The sequence below is a fragment of the Trifolium pratense genome, linkage group LG7 (assembly GCF_020283565.1).
Source record: "Trifolium pratense cultivar HEN17-A07 linkage group LG7, ARS_RC_1.1, whole genome shotgun sequence".
Taxonomy (NCBI): Eukaryota; Viridiplantae; Streptophyta; class Magnoliopsida; order Fabales; family Fabaceae; genus Trifolium; species Trifolium pratense.
Window position 1 is genome coordinate 1,102,650 of NC_060065.1, and position 19,132 is coordinate 1,121,781.

General features: G+C 35.6%; 2 protein-coding genes across 2 annotated transcripts; both read left to right on the forward strand.

The window, feature by feature from the left end:
- Window positions 1–766: 766 nt before the first annotated feature.
- On the forward strand, window positions 767–6,739 carry LOC123899254 (monosaccharide-sensing protein 2-like). Its single transcript, XM_045950343.1, has 6 exons — window positions 767–977; window positions 1,257–1,368; window positions 2,256–2,816; window positions 3,595–4,514; window positions 5,070–5,257; window positions 6,149–6,739. The coding sequence occupies exons 2-6, from the start codon at window positions 1,290–1,292 to the stop codon at window positions 6,591–6,593; spliced, it is 2,193 nt and encodes a 730-aa protein (XP_045806299.1). The 5' UTR covers window positions 767–977; window positions 1,257–1,289; the 3' UTR covers window positions 6,594–6,739.
- A 1,264-nt stretch (window positions 6,740–8,003) lies between these two features.
- LOC123899255 (monosaccharide-sensing protein 2-like) lies at window positions 8,004–14,046 on the forward strand. Its single transcript, XM_045950344.1, has 6 exons — window positions 8,004–8,228; window positions 8,323–8,515; window positions 8,660–9,220; window positions 9,990–10,912; window positions 11,510–11,697; window positions 13,231–14,046. Exons 2-6 carry the CDS (start codon window positions 8,437–8,439, stop codon window positions 13,673–13,675), a joined length of 2,196 nt encoding a protein of 731 aa, XP_045806300.1. The 5' UTR covers window positions 8,004–8,228; window positions 8,323–8,436; the 3' UTR covers window positions 13,676–14,046.
- Window positions 14,047–19,132: the final 5,086 nt, after the last annotated feature.

The window sequence follows — 19,132 nt, forward strand, 5'->3', positions numbered from 1 at the left end:
ATTGTAATGTGAATTTCACACTTTAATTGCTAGTTTAAGTTTAACCTTTGAGTGCTAATTCACTATTATTAGAATATTGAGTATATTCCAAAATGGTGAGATCGATCATGTGACCTGGCTATTGTGCTGTAACCATTTTTGTCCGTTAACAAAACAGATTCCATCTATCACTTCATTTCTTACCCTCCAGTTCATCCCTCTATCATTACATTACATAGATTCACCGCCTTTTTGTTTTCAATTATTGTCTTCTTTCAACATTTTCTTTTTCAAACTCTGACAAAAATAGTTTTTGGCTGATAAGTTAGCTGATAGTTTATGGTTTCTAACTTCTGGCTCTGAAACTATTGAAATAGCTTCCGAAAAAAAAGCTATAAGTCAGGAAAATAAGTTAAAAACTCTTTCTATAAAGACAGTTACCAAACAAGTCTTTAGCTTATAGTAAGACAAAAGCTAAAAGTTAAAAACTAATTTTTTTTATCATGCCAAACACACCCTCAATCTCCTAATTTTTGTTTTCGATATCCGACCCACTTTATCCGACCCGCTTTATTCGGTTTACTCGACCGTCTAATCTATTTGAGGTCAGTTCTAACATCAATCAGTTTCAGCTTTTCTTAATCGTAGTTACGGAAATCGTGGTCAATCTGTTCATTATTAAAATACTATTATCACTGTTTGTTATTATTAAATTAAATAAATAATAATAATAAAATATTTAAAATAAGGTTAAAATAAAAATTTAAAAAATAATAAAAGTGAAAGCGCCTCCTCCTATTTGTTGTTGTTGCCTACCATAGAAGAAAACAAATAAATAGTCTTAAGAAGTGATTACAGCAGCAACGGAAAATATTACTAGAATCGCGATTACGGCTCAGAAAAAAAAGTGATTCTGTAAAGTGAAGAAGTGAAGAGAAAAAGCGACCCCTCTCACTTCACTCTGAGCCAACCAACCAATCACCGATCTATATTTACAGGTATTTAATTCCTGATTATGAAATTTGATTTGTTACGATTATGAATTATGATTATGATTATGAATTAGTACTAACTAAAATATATAGATACATATATACTCCATCTATCACGAGTTTCACTCTCTCAACTACCAATATACTTTCTTCTCACACAATACTGTTAGTTGGAAGATTCTACTCAAACTCACTCACTCACTCAACTCACTGTGTATAATAATAACAAACTCTCTTTCTCATTCATTCTCATGAGGCGTTTTTTTTTGTTTGTTATTATATTAGATTTCTTGTGATCATTCAATCCAACGAACCAAAATGAAAGGTGCTGTTCTCGTTGCTATTGCGGCTTCCATTGGTAATTTTCTTCAGGGATGGGATAATGCTACCATTGCCGGTAAGTATTATTGATTATGATGATCTGGTCTAAATTGATTTCGATATTCATTATGTATCGCGGTGTGTAAGATTAACTGATTTAATTTGTTGAATCAGATCTAGAACATGTTTGAATTGACTTAGATTGACTTATTCAAGTTTATCTGGTGACATTGATCGAACACTTGTGAGATTGTTTAGGAGCACGGGTGGACCTTCTCTAGGGCGGTGTCACCCGCCAAAATTTTATTCTTTAGTAGATTTATAATTGTATCAAGTGTTTTATCTACTGACATTAAAGTGAGATTGTTTAGGAGCAAGGGCGGACCTTCTCTAGGGCGCGAATGTGCTATGGCACCCGCCAAAATTTTATTCTTTTTAGTAGATATATATCGTATCAAGAGTGTTTTATCTATTTTGTCCAAATAAAAAAGTGTGTTTTTTATCTATATATTAATATTACAAGTTTCCTCAAATTTTTTCAATTGTATCTAATGGCGTAGTGGCAAGAATTTGTTTTGCGAGTGGATGGTTCGGTGATTGATCCCGATATTTGCCAATTTTTGTTTCAAGTTAGTGTATTATTGCTTTATTATTGAAAAAATGCGATGCCAAGGATCGAACCCATTCATGTGTGGTAAAAGGTAGCGATTTTACCAATATGCTAAGATGCAAATTTGTTTTTTACATTAATTGTTAATACTTATAAATATGAGCAGCAATTTCGGTCAAGATCCGCCACTGTTTAGGAGAACTTATGGAAATAACTTTTATCAAATTGTACAACATAGCTTATGAAAACAATTTATAACTTAGATAAAAACAATTATTTACTAATTATTTCTGAGCAGACATCGTATTTTATGAATTGCTTATCGGATACTAATTTTTTCTGTTTGTTTGCAGGTTCCATTCTTTACATTAAGAAAGATCTTGCTTTGCAAACAACTATGGAAGGACTTGTGGTGGCAATGTCCCTCATTGGAGCTACAGTCATCACAACTTTCTCTGGTCCCGTATCAGATTGGCTTGGTCGAAGACCAATGTTGATAATCTCATCCGTGCTATATTTCTTGGGTGGTTTGGTTATGTTGTGGTCTCCTAATGTATATGTCTTGTGCTTAGCGAGGCTACTTGATGGATTTGGTATTGGCCTTGCTGTGACTCTTGTTCCAGTTTATATATCTGAGACTGCCCCCTCCGATATAAGGGGATCCTTAAATACACTTCCCCAGTTCAGTGGCTCTGGAGGCATGTTTTTATCATATTGTATGGTTTTTGGGATGTCATTGACTGCCTCACCTAGCTGGAGAGTAATGCTTGGGGTTCTTTCAATTCCTTCTCTCTTCTATTTTATATTGACAATATTTTTCTTGCCCGAGTCTCCTCGGTGGCTCGTGAGTAAAGGAAAGATGCTGGAGGCTAAAAAGGTTCTCCAAAGATTACGCGGCCAGGATGATGTGTCAGGTACTGTTATTATATCTAGCCCATTTTTTTCATCCATTTGAACAAAGACAGTGTCTTCTTATGTATTGTTGGGTTCATGTTTTCTTAATTTCAGACAAATGTTAAATTTTAATTTGAAATTATAATTGAACTACGATCAAACTATAGCATCTTCAGACATAGACGACATCATTTAGTCAATTTACCTAAATTTCCGCCGTCACAGATTTACACATCCGGGTAGGGTCTCTCTAATGATGTATAGGCAAGGAAACAATAACCAATTTAGGATAAATAAATGTAAATAGACGACATCTTGTAGTCAATTTACCATTAAACCTCTCTTAATATATACTTATATTTCTTCTTGCCTTGTTGGCCTCTCCCTATATTCAACTACCGGACTACAATGAGAGCTACCTTATTCTTTTCATAATAATAATTTCATTTGTCATTTTATCTTGTCTTGCGTGATCACTCACTAGTCTTAACTTGTTACATACAAAGAGCACATGACTGTAAAATATATAGTGAACTTATTTTACATGTTTCTGGTGCTAAAAGTATTGTGGTATTGACACCGTATTATACCAGTTTGTCATGATAAAACCGTATATTGTAAAGTTGCTGGTTTTCCCCTTGAAACTCTGAATTAGTAATCAAGTTTAGATGAATGACCTCCTTTTAGAATTGTTCCATTTATTATTTTTTCTAAATCAAAGTTCATTTTCACACACATTCTCTTTTCTTCTTTTTATTGATAATTTGGTAATATTCAGCATCTTATGAATTCATGCAGGCGAGATGGCATTGCTGGTTGAAGGTCTCGGGATTGGAGGTGATGCATCTATAGAAGAGTACATAATAGGCCCAGGTGACGAGGTAGCAGATGGTCACGAACAAACAACAGAGAAAGACAAAATCCGGTTATATGGATCTCAAGCAGGCCTTTCTTGGTTAGCAAAACCTGTAACTGGACAGAGTTCTCTTGGTCTCGGCCTTGTGTCACGCCATGGAAGCCTTGTCATGGATCCTCTTGTGACCTTATTTGGCAGTGTTCATGAGAAGCTCCCTGAGACAGGAAGCATGAGAAGCTCTTTGTTTCCAAATTTTGGAAGCATGTTCAGCACAGCCGAGCCTCATATTAAACATGAACATTGGGATGAAGAGAGCCTGCAAAGAGAAGGTGAGGACTACATGTCAGATGGTGCTGCTGGGGACTCTGATGACAATTTGCATAGTCCTTTAATCTCACGCCAAACAACTAGCCTCGAAAAAGACTTGCCTCCTCCTCCTTCCCATGGCAGTATGCTGAATAATATTAGGCGCAACAGTAGTCTCATACAAGAGTCAGGTGAGCCAGTTGGTAATACCGGTATTGGTGGTGGTTGGCAGCTTGCATGGAAATGGTCTGGTAAAGGTGAGGATGGAAAAAAGCAAGGAGAATTCAAAAGGATTTATTTGCATGAGGAGGGAGTCTCCGGATCTCGACGTGGATCCATGGTATCAATTCCTGGTGAAGGTGACTTTGTCCAGGCAGCTGCCTTGGTTAGCCAACCTGCTCTTTTCTCCAAGGAGCTAATTGGTGAACAACCAGTTGGGCCTGCAATGGTTCACCCATCAAAAACTGCTTCAAAAGGACCCATTTGGGAGGCTCTTCTTGAACCAGGTGTCAAGCATGCATTGTTTGTAGGGATTGGAATACAACTTCTTCAGCAGGTTATGTGTCGTTACTATACCTTTTCCGTTGGCCTTGTTTATTATAATGGTGGATCTGGTATTCTTTACATTCATCCTTTTGTGATTTGTACCATGCTTACTTTTGCTTTCTGGTGTTCTTCTTTGCTTTATTTTTTTTTGGCGGGTTGTGGGGGATGGTTTTCAAAACTACATATAACCTTCTGCTTTGAAGTGTATGTTGTTGTTATTAGTGTTTATTATTCTACCACTCGAATACCAAATTACTGATCTTGTAGCACTGCTTGCTGTTGCCAAGTAATTTACAAGGAACATGTAGAGGGTTTTAACAATGACGCTGGTGTTAAAAGTTTAAGAGATAGTAGAATAATAGACTATTAGATGGAATAATGAAACTAGCATACTTAACCTGCTTGGAGAATAAGATGAATGAGGCATATTCTTCTTTGCTCTTTCTAGCATCATAAAATTCCATGCTGAACTTCAAGGCGTCTTTTCTGTTTACCGCATCAAATTATTGGTTTTTTTCTTTCTTTCTTATCAATGACTAAAACTTAATTCCGAATGTTTGTGCAGTTTTCGGGGATTAACGGGGTTCTATATTACACTCCTCAAATCCTTGAAGAGGCTGGTGTTGCAGTTCTTCTTTCAGATTTGGGCCTTAGTTCAACATCTTCATCGTTTCTTATAAGTGCTCTCACAACCTTGTTGATGCTTCCTAGTATATGCATAGCTATGAGGCTTATGGATGTCTCGGGTAGAAGGTACATTCTCTATTTTTTCTGATTAAAAAATCCCTAGTGTGTATTTTTTGGGGTTTTCCATGTTTTCGATTGCTTGTATTTGAGGAAGTCTTTCTTTTGCAAACATTTAGTGGGAAAAATCTTCTTTAGAATAAACTATTGGGTGTTGTGTTATGCTATCATATTCATTTTCCTAACTGAATTGTAGAATTCTTATATGCTGATAAACTTGTCTGCCTTCTCAGAGAGGTACTAAGAATAATATTTTGTATTGAACCAACTTGCAGTCTTTCGTGTTTCTCATGTTTTGTCCTTTTTATTTTATTTAGTAAAACAAAAAGTAAAGCTGAAGCATAATTAACAAGGGAAGAATTGTTGAAGTTAACCCTATTGGTTACTTCAATGGTTATTCCAGAACTAAGTAATAATAACACCAGTTTTTTCCAGAGACCTGCAATCTAATTATCTAAAGGCAAAAGGTGAACAGACTCTGGTTACTCAAACCACCAAGTTGCATATTTAGCATTTAGTGTGCGTTGGCATTCATGGTGGAGACTGGAGAGTATTAAAATTAATTATTCCTTCTATCAAATCTGATTTTAATAAATACTGTATATAACTTGTTTATTTAATCCCACTTGGGTTGGTTTGGTAGTATTGGCTTGGGACCTGAGAGTGTGCTCCTCCTTAAGGTCTCAGGTTCGATTCTCTCTGGTGCCAATTTGGGTGGGCTAATTTAGCTTCTTCAAAAAAAAAAAACTTGTTTATTTAATACTGTTCTATGCAAACAAGACTATTTTGGCTTCATATTTAAGCCAAAATCACTTGTTAGTACTACAATCTCAATTTTACAAAATAAATTTCATTCAAAATACATTTGTAAAATGCTAACTCAATCCGTGTCATGTGCAGGCAATTACTACTTGTCACAATTCCAGTGCTGATAGCGTCGCTTGTTATATTGATCATTGGAAGCGTAGTAAATTTTGGCAGTGTTGTCCATGCAGCAATCTCAACTGTATGCGTCATAGTATATTTTTGCTTCTTTGTTATGGGTTATGGACCAATTCCAAACATCCTTTGCGCAGAGATTTTCCCCACTAGAGTGCGTGGGCTCTGCATTGCTATCTGTGCTTTAGTGTTCTGGATTGGAGACATCATTGTCACATACTCCCTGCCTGTGATGCTCAGTACTTTAGGATTGGCAGGTGTCTTCAGCGTTTACGCAGTTGTGTGTGTCATCTCCTTTGTATTTGTGTATCTGAAGGTCCCAGAAACAAAGGGCATGCCTCTTGAAGTCATCAGTGAATTCTTTTCTGTTGGTACAAAGCAGGCTGCAGCCGCCAAGAACGAGTGACAGAATTTGTTATATACATGTGTAATTTTAGTCGCCAAAGTTACCGTCTCTCTTATTTATAGATTTTGATTGTCATAAGTTTGTTATAAGGAAGTTGTCTTCTAGTTCAACTCTTATTCTTTCTTATAAAATTTTGCATTTCAAAATTGGAAACAACCTTTAGGATTTTCGATTGAATATGCAAGTTTAAAGCCTTTTTTGATGCACAGTTTGATGAGATTTCCTAGTTTTCCTTGTGACAAGGGTGCACTATGCAAAATATTTACATTCTTTTTGTGTACTTAAATACTGATATGCCTATCAAATGTTACTGATATGGTGATTACAAAATATTTACATTCTTTTTCAAGACTTGTTAATAGTCTATACTCTATAGTATATTTGATTGTAATTAAAAATTCTGATTCTAGTTTGCTTGTTATATCTTCGCAATGACATGTAGCCGATACCCGCACTTGTTACGCGCCATGCATTCAACAAACAATTGCCACCAGAATTGTCTGATTTCCTCCATGATGCTCATGTTCATGAAGAATGGAAGATATGCTAGCAGGAAGGAAAGAAAAACACTATATGTGCAACAAAAGAAATCCATAATCAATTCTTGATCGAATTCTAAATTACCGGGACACTTTTCTGAGAACTAGAGATTTAATAGTATTGATATTCAAGAAAATATAAAATATAAATCCATAGTTACAAGGCTATTTTGGCATTATGCCTTTAATTAATAGAAAACAAAAATCTCAAAATGAATAACCAACTCACCTTGAAGATCTTATTCTCTTGACCATGATTGTGTTGTTTTTATCATAGTTTACAAAATGCATCCTCAATTCATAACCAGCCATCAAATTGTTTATATAATACAAAACTCCCTCCACCCATAATTTACTCAGAGATCCCCACATCATTCAAAATTAAATAAAAATATCTTCCAATAACATATTTTTGTGTGTGATCAAATCATTCAAAATTAAGGTATATGCCCACACCTAAGAATCAATGTTTTTACTACTACTTATTAATTGTTCCTTAAATAAATAGTAGATTGATAATGACTAAAGGAAAAGTTGGGTGACGCTTCAATTCAATAATCATAGACACCACGTCGGTAGTATTGTGCTGTGAGTTTCACACTTTAATTTAGTTTATTTAACCTTTGAGTGTTAATTAGAATAATAATATTCCTAATTAGAGATTAGAGAGAGAGATTATTGTGTGATTTGGGTCTTTGCTGGAACCATTTTTGTCCGTTAACAACGTAGTTAGTAGAACAGATTCCATCCATCCTCTTTCTTTTTCAATTATTGGTCTTGTTTGAAAAATTAAAAAACTTTCAACTCCTTTTCATTACTATGTACTATAATACCGTTTATTATTATAATAATTAAATAAAAATAATAAAGATATTTAAAATTTAAAAATAAAATAAAAAGTAAAGGTGGTTTGTTCCTATTTGTTGCCTAGTATAGAATAGAACAAATGAAGAGCGTAGTACAACAGCATCGGAAAATATTGCTAAAATCACGACGATTACGGTTCATAAGTTATTTTGATTTTCTTGTCAAATTAAGTCAGTGAGTGCACTCTGAGTCTTAACCAAACAAACACCGATCTATATTTTTGAGACAGGTATTTAATCACTTATTTTAATTTCTGCTTATCAATTTCACTTAACTTTTTTCACATGATGATGATTACGATTATCAATTACTAAAATATACAGATAGACCTCAACCTCACGAATCTCAGTTTCTCAACTATTCTCTTATCTTCTCATCATACACTGTTTTGTTTGGAGTATCATAAGAAGAAGAAGAAGAATCTTCAATCAACAAAAATGAAAGGTGCTGTTCTTGTTGCTATTGCTGCTTCCATCGGTAATTTTCTTCAAGGATGGGATAATGCTACCATTGCTGGTAAGTAGTAATTATAATTGCTGCTACTTCATCCACTGAATCAGATCTAGCACATGTTCATAAGACATTTTCAACTTATTTTTGTAAGCTCTTCAGAATAGCTTATGGAAATAGTGATTAATTAAGTTGTTTGTTTATTTGCAGGTTCCATTCTTTATATTAAGAAAGACCTTGCTTTGCAAACAACTATGGAAGGACTTGTGGTGGCCATGTCACTTATTGGAGCTACCGTGATTACAACTTGCTCTGGTCCGATATCAGATTGGCTTGGTCGGAGACCGATGTTGATAATCTCATCCGTGCTATATTTCTTGGGAAGTTTGGTTATGTTGTGGTCTCCTAATGTATATGTCTTGTGTTTAGCGAGGCTGCTTGATGGATTTGGTATTGGTCTTGCTGTGACTCTTGTTCCGGTTTATATATCTGAGACTGCCCCGTCGGATATAAGGGGATCTTTAAATACACTGCCTCAGTTCAGCGGTTCTGGAGGCATGTTTTTATCGTACTGTATGGTTTTTGGGATGTCATTGACTGCCTCACCTAGCTGGAGAGTAATGCTTGGGGTTCTTGCAATTCCTTCTCTCTTCTATTTTATATTGACAATATTTTTCTTGCCTGAGTCTCCTCGGTGGCTCGTGAGTAAAGGAAGGATGTTGGAGGCTAAAAAGGTTCTCCAGAGATTACGTGGCCAGGATGATGTGTCTGGTAATGTTATTATACATAAACCATTTTTCATCCATTTGAACAACGGAAGTGTCTACTTATGTAATGTTAGATTCGTGTTTACTTAATTTCAGACAAATGTTAAATTGTTATTTTGAAATTATGCACTTAAGTGAACTTCGATCAAACTGTAGCACCTTCAGACTTTTTGGGAACCTAAATGACCGTTGCATAAATATTTATCTGCTTCCAACCATCCTCAGTTTGCAGCTTACTGTAATGTTGAATCTTCCTAAATTTCCGCCTTCACAGATTTATACTTATGGATAGGGGTTCTCTCATGATGTTGTATAGGCAAGGAAACAATAACACCAATTTAGCATAAATGTGAAATAGGCAACACCATATAGTCAGTTTACCTCTGAACCTCTCTTAATAGTTTGATGATTTGATCTATAGTTGTTCTTGCCTTGTTGGCCCCTCGAACACATGATTGTAAATGTAATTTCATTTGAAAATAGATAGTGAATTTGTTTTACATGTTTCTGGTGTTATGTGTATTGTGCTATTGACACCATATTATACCAGTTTATTTTTATTATGAATTTATGATGACTGTATATTGTAAAGTTGATGATTTTCCCTTTGAAACTCTGAATGAGTAATAATGTTTAGATGGATGACCTCCTTTTAGGATTAATCCCTTTTTTCGTATTTTGTGCTCTAAATCGTAGTTTATTTCCTCACACATTATCCTTTCATCTTTTTATTGATGATTTGTTATTATTCATCATCTTATGAATTCATACAGGTGAGATGGCATTGCTGGTTGAAGGTCTCGGGATTGGAGGTGATGCATCTATTGAAGAGTACATAATAGGCCCAGATGACGACATAGCGGATGATCATGAACAAACGACAGATAGAGACAAAATCCGGTTATATGGATCTCAAGCAGGCCTCTCCCGGTTAGCAAAACCTGTAACTGGACAAAGTTCTCTTGGTCTTGGCCTTGTGTCACGCCATGGAAGCCTTGCCATGGATCCTCTTGTAACCTTATTTGGCAGCGTTCATGAGAAGCTGCACCCTGAGACAGGAAGCATGAGAAGTGCTTTGTTTCCGACTTTTGGAAGCATGTTCAGCACAGCTGATCCTCATATTAAAAATGAACATTGGGATGAAGAGAGCCTACAAAGAGAAGAGGAGGACTACATATCAGATGGGGCTGCTGGGGACTCCGATGACAATTTGCACAGTCCCTTAATCTCACGCCAAACAACAAGCCTTGAAAAAGACTTGCCTCCTCCTCCATCCCATGGCAGTTTGCTGAATAACATTAGGCGCCACAGTAGTCTCATGCATGAGTCAGGTGATCCAGTTGGTAGTACTGGTATTGGTGGTGGTTGGCAGCTTGCATGGAAATGGTCCGGTAAAGGTGAGGATGGAAAAAAGCAAGGAGAGTTTAAAAGGATTTATTTGCACGAGGAGGGAGTTTCTGGTACTCGACGTGGATCCATGGTATCAATTCCCGATGAAGGTGACTTTGTCCATGCAGCTGCCCTGGTTAGCCAACCTGCTCTTTACTCCAAGGAGCTAATTGGTGAACAACCAGTTGGGCCTGCAATGGTTCACCCATCTACGACTGCTTCGAAAGGGCCCATTTGGGAGGCTCTTCTTGAACCAGGGGTCAAGCATGCATTGGTTGTAGGTATTGGAATTCAACTTCTTCAGCAGGTAATGTGTCGTTACTATTTATAACTATCTTTTATGTTGGCCTTGTTTATATAATGGTGGAAAGAAGGCATCTGGTATTTTTACATTCATCATTTTGTGATTTTTACCATGCTTACCTTCACTTTCTGGTGTTTTTATTTCTTTCCTTTCTTTTTTTGGTGGGTTGTGGGTGATGGTTTTCTAAATTACATACAACCTTCTGCTTTGAAGTGTATGTTGTTATTAGAGTTTATTATTCTACCACTTGAATGCCAAATTACTGATCATGTAGCACTGCTTGCTGTTGCCAAGTATATGAAATCTGTCAATTTACAGAGTTTTAATAATGATGCTCGTGCTAAAAAATTTAGAGATAGTAGAATACTAGAATATTAGCTGAAGTAATGAAACTAGCATACTTAACCTGCCTGGAGAATAAGATGAGTGATAAATAAGTCTTCTTTGCTCTTTTTTGTGGAGTATGTCATGTTAGCAAACATTTTAGTAACATAATATTTCAAGCTGAAATTCAAAGTGTTTTTCCCATTTTACTACATCAAATTATTGGTTTGTTTTTTCTTATCATTGACTAACACTTAATTCCGAATGTTTGTGCAGTTTTCAGGGATTAATGGGGTTCTATATTACACTCCTCAAATCCTTGAAGAGGCCGGTGTTGCAGTTCTTCTTTCAGATTTGGGCCTTAGCTCAACGTCTTCATCTTTTCTTATAAGTGCTGTCACAACCTTGTTGATGCTTCCAAGTATAGGCATAGCTATGAGGCTTATGGATGTCACGGGTAGAAGGTACGTTCTCTATTTTTTATGATAAAAAAATCCGTAGTGTGTATTTTCTGGGATTTTCCAAGTTTTCAGTTGCTTGTATTTGAGGAAGTCTTTCTTTTGCAAACATCAAGCTTCTTTAGAATAAACTATCAATTTAGTCTTTAAATTCATTTTAGATAATGAAACCATTCCATTACTACCAACCCAAAGAAATACGACCTCTCTGAGATATACGGTTTATGCCGGAAAGGTACGAAGTTGGACTAATTTGGAAACATTGGGCAATTTACTTTATACCTACTATTTCGTCTGGTTTTTGGTTTCTAGTCTAATTTTATTAGTTGCCATGATTGGGGTTTAAACTAGCACTCTCTCTCCAATTTAGTCCATAAAGTATATAAATATAATAAGTAGTCCATAAAATATTTAAAATCCGTCAATTTAGTCCCCTGCTATTAAGATGCTAGGGACTAAATTAATGAGATTTTATATGCTTTCAGGACTAAATTGACGGATTTCATATACTTCAGAGACAAATTATTGTATCTATATATTATAAGGACTAAATTGGAGAGAGTCATAGTTTAGGAAATTAAATTGATGGTTTATTATTATAGATATCTCCCATGATTGATACCTCATTAATACGAAATAGAATCCCGATTGTTATCCTAGAGGTATACCATAATATCCTATTGGGTGTTTTGCTGCCTATCATATTCTTTTTCCTAACTGAATGGTAGAATTTTTATATGCTGGGTAAAGCCATCTATTGTTAAACTTGTCTGCCTTCTCTTAGACGTCCTAAGACTAATATTTTTTGTTGAACCAACTTTGCAGACTTTCATGTTTCTTCTTCTGTGTTTTTCCCTTTTTATTTTATTTAGTAAAACAAAAGTAAAGCTGAAGCATAGTTAACAAGGGAAGACAACTCATATTGAAGTTAAACCCTATTATTGTCCAATGATTATTCCAGAATTACGTAGTAAGAACACCTGTTTTTTCCAGACACGTGCAATCTACTTATCTAAAGGGAAAAAGTGAACAGTCTGTGTTTATTCAAACCAAGTTGCATATTTAGCAATTAGCGTGTGTCGCAGTGTCGGCATTCACGGCGGAGAGTATTAAAATTTATTGTTCCTTCTATTAAATGTGATTTTAATAAATAGTATATAACTTGTTTATTAAGATTGTTTTAAGCAAACAAGAGTACAAGACTATTTTGGCCTCTTGTCTCTTGAGACGATATGAACAAAAGAAAGATCTTTCTTCCTTCCCACCAATGCCTGTTTGCATTCTTCAAAATCATATACAAACAGATCAATTGAAGATTGGTAACTATTGTCAGTATTACCTTTGTTTTCAAACCTCACTTTAACTAAAAGTGATTAAAAGTAGCTTTGTCCAGGTTGACAAATTTAAGCTAAGTGTTATATATCAGTCACAAATCACCTGTCAGTACTTCAAGCTCAATTTTAACCAAACCAATTTTACAAAGTTAATTTATTTAGAAACACGTTTGCAAAACTCTAACTCATTCTGTATCATTTGCAGGCAATTACTACTTGTCACAATTCCAGTGCTGATAGTGTCACTTGTTATATTGATCCTTGGAAGCGTAATAAATTTTGGCAGTGTTGTCCATGCAGCGATCTCAACTATATGCGTCATAGTATATTTTTGCTTCTTTGTTATGGGTTATGGACCAATTCCAAACATCCTTTGCGCAGAGATTTTCCCCACTAGAGTGCGTGGGCTCTGCATTGCTATCTGCGCCTTAGTGTTCTGGATTGGAGACATCATTGTCACGTACTCACTGCCTGTGATGCTCAGTACTTTAGGTCTAGCCGGTGTCTTCGCCGTTTATGCGGTTGTGTGTGTCATCTCTTTCATATTTGTGTATCTGAAGGTTCCAGAAACAAAGGGCATGCCTCTTGAAGTCATCACTGAATTCTTTGCTGTTGGTTCAAAGCAGGCTGCAGCCGCAAAGAACGAGTGACAAAAGTTTGTTATATACAAGTGTAATTTTAGTCGCCAAAGTTACCGTCTCTCTTATTTGTAGATTTTGCTTGTCATAAGTTTGTTTTAAGGAGGATGTCTTCTAGTTGTTCAAATATTATTCTTTCTTATAAAATTTTGCATTTAAAAATTGGTAATAGCCTTCAGGATTTTTGATTTAATGTGCATGTTTAAAGCCTTCTTGGAGACACTATTCACTGTAGTACAGACTTCAGAGATTCCAGACTGGAATTTTCCTCATGATACTAAATTTGTTCATTGATGTGTATAAGGAGAAATTTGGTCTGTTACAGTTATGGAGTTAACTATGAATTTGAATATTAAAATAAAGCAGAATCTTTGTCGACAACATTCTTATATTTTTATATGGTCTTAGAATTTATTGTGTGAATCTCTATCTAACATTCACTAACTTCTTGTTTTCAGAAGAAATTCTTTATTCTCCTAAAACTGGAGTACATTTGGTAGGGCTTGATGTAACACCCTTAATTTACCCCTTTATTTTATTTTCGAAAAAGTTAATTTCATATATTTAATAAGGATGTCACACTTACTCCAATTAACTAATTCCTCAAATGATTAAAAATCATGCAGCGAAAATACAAAAGTAATATATGTTTCAAAGTCCGAATTGAAAATACTAAATCAAATGACATAGTTCAATTGTTATAAAAATTTAGCAGCATAATTTAAATAAAGTTTCTCCCCAACAACATCCTAACAGAGCGACTCCAAATAAATATCAAAGCAACAGCTACTGAACGCATCAGCTATGACTCATCAACTACCTGAAAATCTACGGTTGCACATCGTAGGGCCAAGCCAGAAGGGTGAATGTAAAGGTGAGCGACAATACATCAAGAAAATAACTGAATTAAAACAACATCATAACTATCAACATCATAAACAACAACAAGACCACCTAAGCGGATGGCCACGCGCATCAATCTGTCAACCACAATCAACAATTAAATAAAGAGAAATAAGCAACAACATTTAAAATGCATGCAATGCGCCTAGACTCACTACATGCATGTGGTACCAATAACAACGTCATTTCCGGTTTTACATCATGGAGGATCAACATCATTATAAGCAACGTCATTTTCAACTTCATTAAGCAACGTCATTTTCAACATCATTTATACAACTTCAATAAGCAACGTCATTGAACACATGAATGAATGCATGATATGTTATAATAAGCAACGTCAATAGACAACATCATTTTACAACTTCGATAGACAACTTCATCATCATTATAACAACATCAATAATCAATGGCTTAATCACGAAACAACATCAGTAATCAACGGCTTAAAGAAACAACATCAATAATCAACGGCTTAAAGACAACATCTTATAAACAACGGCTTATTATAGCGGCATACAAACAACGGCTTATTATAGCGGCATACAAACAACGGCAACACGACAAACGCCAACACAACGACAATTTATTTTTAATACAACGGCAATCACACAACTTGTAAGCATCAACTCAATTAACTTTGATTCACATATGTTAATTCAAATAACTTAATCCTCTCTATACTTTTATTTGCTTTCTCTTTTTAATTATTTATTTACTTTTATAAGTTACCAAATCATCATCAACTCACTTCTCAAACAACAACAAACACACTTCAAACAAAACTAGTTTCTTTCTATTAGTTTATTTTTAATTATTTTCTTTAAAAAAATAAAAGCCTTATTACCACTTCACAACACAATTACTATCAACGAACAACGACTTAAAACAACACCGATACACAACAATTATTAGCAACTTCGATTATAACGCCAACTAAAACTCCATAACTCAATTAGTTATTGACTCCTCCCATGAAAACAACTTATTACTCGTCTTTAACAGAACCCTTAACCCATTCAACTCGGTTTAGTTTATCAACAAAACATATGAATTTTAAATCAATTTAATTAATAACAATTGTGAAATAAACTTAAATACTTAAGACTATATAAAAGCTCTCGGTTTTGATTGGTTTTCCACCCTTACGAATCCCAAAAGTTTAGAAGATTTATAGACACGTTTAAGACAAATTAGAATACTCGAAAACGTTTTAAAATTGAGAATCATTCATTTTCGAAAATTCAAACTCTTAACAACTCAAGAACAATTCCAAAAATTGTAACAACTCTCTTAAACGGATTTGAACACTTAAATTATTATGAAAACTAAGACTTGTATATTAATAGGCCAAAACCAAATTCATCCTATTTTAGAGTTTTTCTTTTTCAAAATAATTAACACCACCCTTGAACCCCAAAATACGGATTGTATTAACAATGATAAACACGACCTCTTATTCACGAAACAGAACACACGAATCATAATACAAGGAAATCAGAATCGGATTTAGATTCCTCTCAACTCAAAACAACAACAACGACGATAACAACAACAACAACGACGATAACAACAACAACAACAACATCAACAACAACAACAACAACAACAACATCATCATCATCATATAATAAGTACATCAAATAGTCCTATTGAATTCAGAATTTCAAGAGTATAAAGCTCCCTTACTTGGATTGCAGTGAACTCCCTAGATTGATATTAAGTTTTTTCTTCCTTAGCTTCTCTTCACTCTCCCACAAGCTCTTCCTCTTCTCTCACCCACTAGCACTATTTTTATTTATTTTGTGTTTGTTTTGTTCTATGGATCCCAAAATGTTGGTCTATTCCTTCTCCTCTAAAATAATGTCAAGGACCATGGTATTATTGCAAATAAATTAGCTTAATGAGAATTAAAATTATATTTATTCTCTATTATTCTCATCTCTACAATTTTTCCATCTACACCCCCCATATGCTCTCATCACCTCAATATATAACTTTCTACTTCTTTTTCTTCTTTTAATTTTTATTTAACAACATCATTATTTTTATTTATCAATTATTTAATTATTCACCACACAAAATAATTAAATAAATTATTCGTCACCCAAAATAATTAAATAAACATCGTCAATCAACACCACAACAACTAAATAATTAAATAAAATGAATTATAATTTTTGGGGCGTTACAACTCTCCCCCACTTATAAGATTTTCGTCCTCGAAAATTGTCAGAAGGAAATAATGCTAGATAAAATTCCTTCATTCGACTCTCTCCAACTCCAGTGCCGCATCCTCACTGGTAGGTCCTTCCCAGACTACGTTCATCGTAACGATTTCTTTATTCCTTATGTGTTTCGCCTCTTCACCTTCAATTTGTAACTACACTAATTCCATGTTCAGATACCTTCTCACTTGCACATCATCGGATTAAATCACATACGACAAATCGAAAATACATTCCCACAACTGCAACACTTGAAAAACACCATGAAGATTTGATGTCGGTGGCAATGCAATCTGATAGGTCACACCCCCTATCCTCTTAAATATATAGTACGGCCCAATAAATCGCGGAGCGAGCTTTTTGGACTTCAAAGTCCGTCCAACACATGTCATCACAGTCACTCTCATAAATACATGATGTCCCTCTCGGAACTCTACTACCCTCTTCTTTTGATCGTAATAACTCTTTTGTCGATCATGGGGTGCCTTCATTTTCTACTGAATCCTTTTCAACTTTTCAGTAGTCTGCCTAATCATTTCAGGCCCCAACACTACTCGCTCACTGGATTCGTTCCACCACAAAGATGTCCTACACCTTCTCCCATATAAGGCTTCAAACGGTTCCATTCCGATGCTAGAATGATAGCTGTCATTGTAAGTAAACTCTATCAATGACAAGCAACTATCCCAGCTTCCTCTCTGGATATTTCAGCGGCTTCGACAATCCTATTGGCTTATATTATTCAACTCTGTACTTGAATCTCATGACCCCATTCTCGGCAACTTCGTAACTCACTTCTTTTACCCAAGTTAATTAATTCTAAACAGGTCGATTAACCTCAAGTCTCACTTCTGACCTTCTCTGGTTTCTTACAACATACCACTGGTTAACCCCCACATTCCTAGTTTCACATTTCTTGACTTCCGTATACATATTAGACTATGGTCTCTAAATTCATCAATTAGTCTTACCTCTCTTGTCACGAGTGCTAACATATGCAACGTCTTCCTACTCAACGCGTCTGCCACTACATTTGCTTCACCGGGGTGGTAGTTCAACTCAAAATCATAACCTTTTAAATTTTCAACCACCTAATCTGCTTCATGTTCAACTCATTCTAATCAAATGAGTACTCCAAAATTTTGTGGTTGTTGAAGACTTCAAACTTGAGCCATACAGATAACGTCTTCGAACTTTCAACACGAGCTTAACGGCTGCCAACTCTAATTCGTCAGTCGAGTAGTTCCTCTTGTTGATTTTCAACTTCCTCGAGCATGCACAACTACTTAACCCTTCTGCTACAGAACTCCTCCTAAGATCATCTTTGATGCATCGCAATACACTTCAATGATTCATTCGGGTCAGGTAAAATTAACATTGGCGCTGATGTCAATCTTTGCTCCCACTTATGGAACTTTCCTCACACGTCATGTATCGAATGAAGGCTCGTCATATTCGGGTAAACTGCGTCAGGGGTAAATTTATTCTCGAAAAACCTCCAAAGAATCTCCGATAATAACCAGCCAATCCCAACAAGCTTCACATCTCGCTTAATGACTTAGGGGCTTCTCACTGCAACACTGCACACTTTCTAGATAAGTTTACTGTTATTCTATCACGCTTCTGCTACGCCTCTCTGGTATGAGGATATCACGATCTAAAGTCGTTTCAACATGCTCCAACTAATTTGTCCATCAGATCATCAATTCACGCAAGGGAATATTTGTCCTCGGTGACAACCTTGTTCAACTGACGATAGTCAACACAGAGTCTCTTACTTCCATCTTTCTCCTTCACCAACAACATTGGAGCTCCGCACGATGATACATTTGGTCAAACAAACTTCTTTTCCAACGGCTCTTCTAACTGCTTCTTCAATTATCTCAACTCTGCCGCAACATTCTTTAGGGCACCACCGATACTAGTGGAATATCAGGTAGACCATTGGTAAACTCTGCTTCTCGTTTGGCGTTACATCGCTGATATCGTTTAAGAAATTCCACATCATTGGTAAGTCGATGATTCCAACTCCTCCTTCCAATTCCATTGTAGTGAACGTCGTAAACATCTCAGCATTCTCCTTCCATAACTTTTTCCACTTATCGAGTAGACGCGATCTCCAATCTTGCATTCGCTCCAGATTCGGGAAACAACAGTTTAATCCAAAATAATTGGTTGTCTCCCCCACTTATTTTAAACCCATACGCAGCCTCCTGCTGACAGGGCAGACTTCCTATACTAACCTTCAACTCTTTCCTTCGCTCGCAAAGGTACGAAACATCGACAGTGTTTACACACATGTCACCTGCAAAATAAAAGATCGTCATCTTGGTCTAAC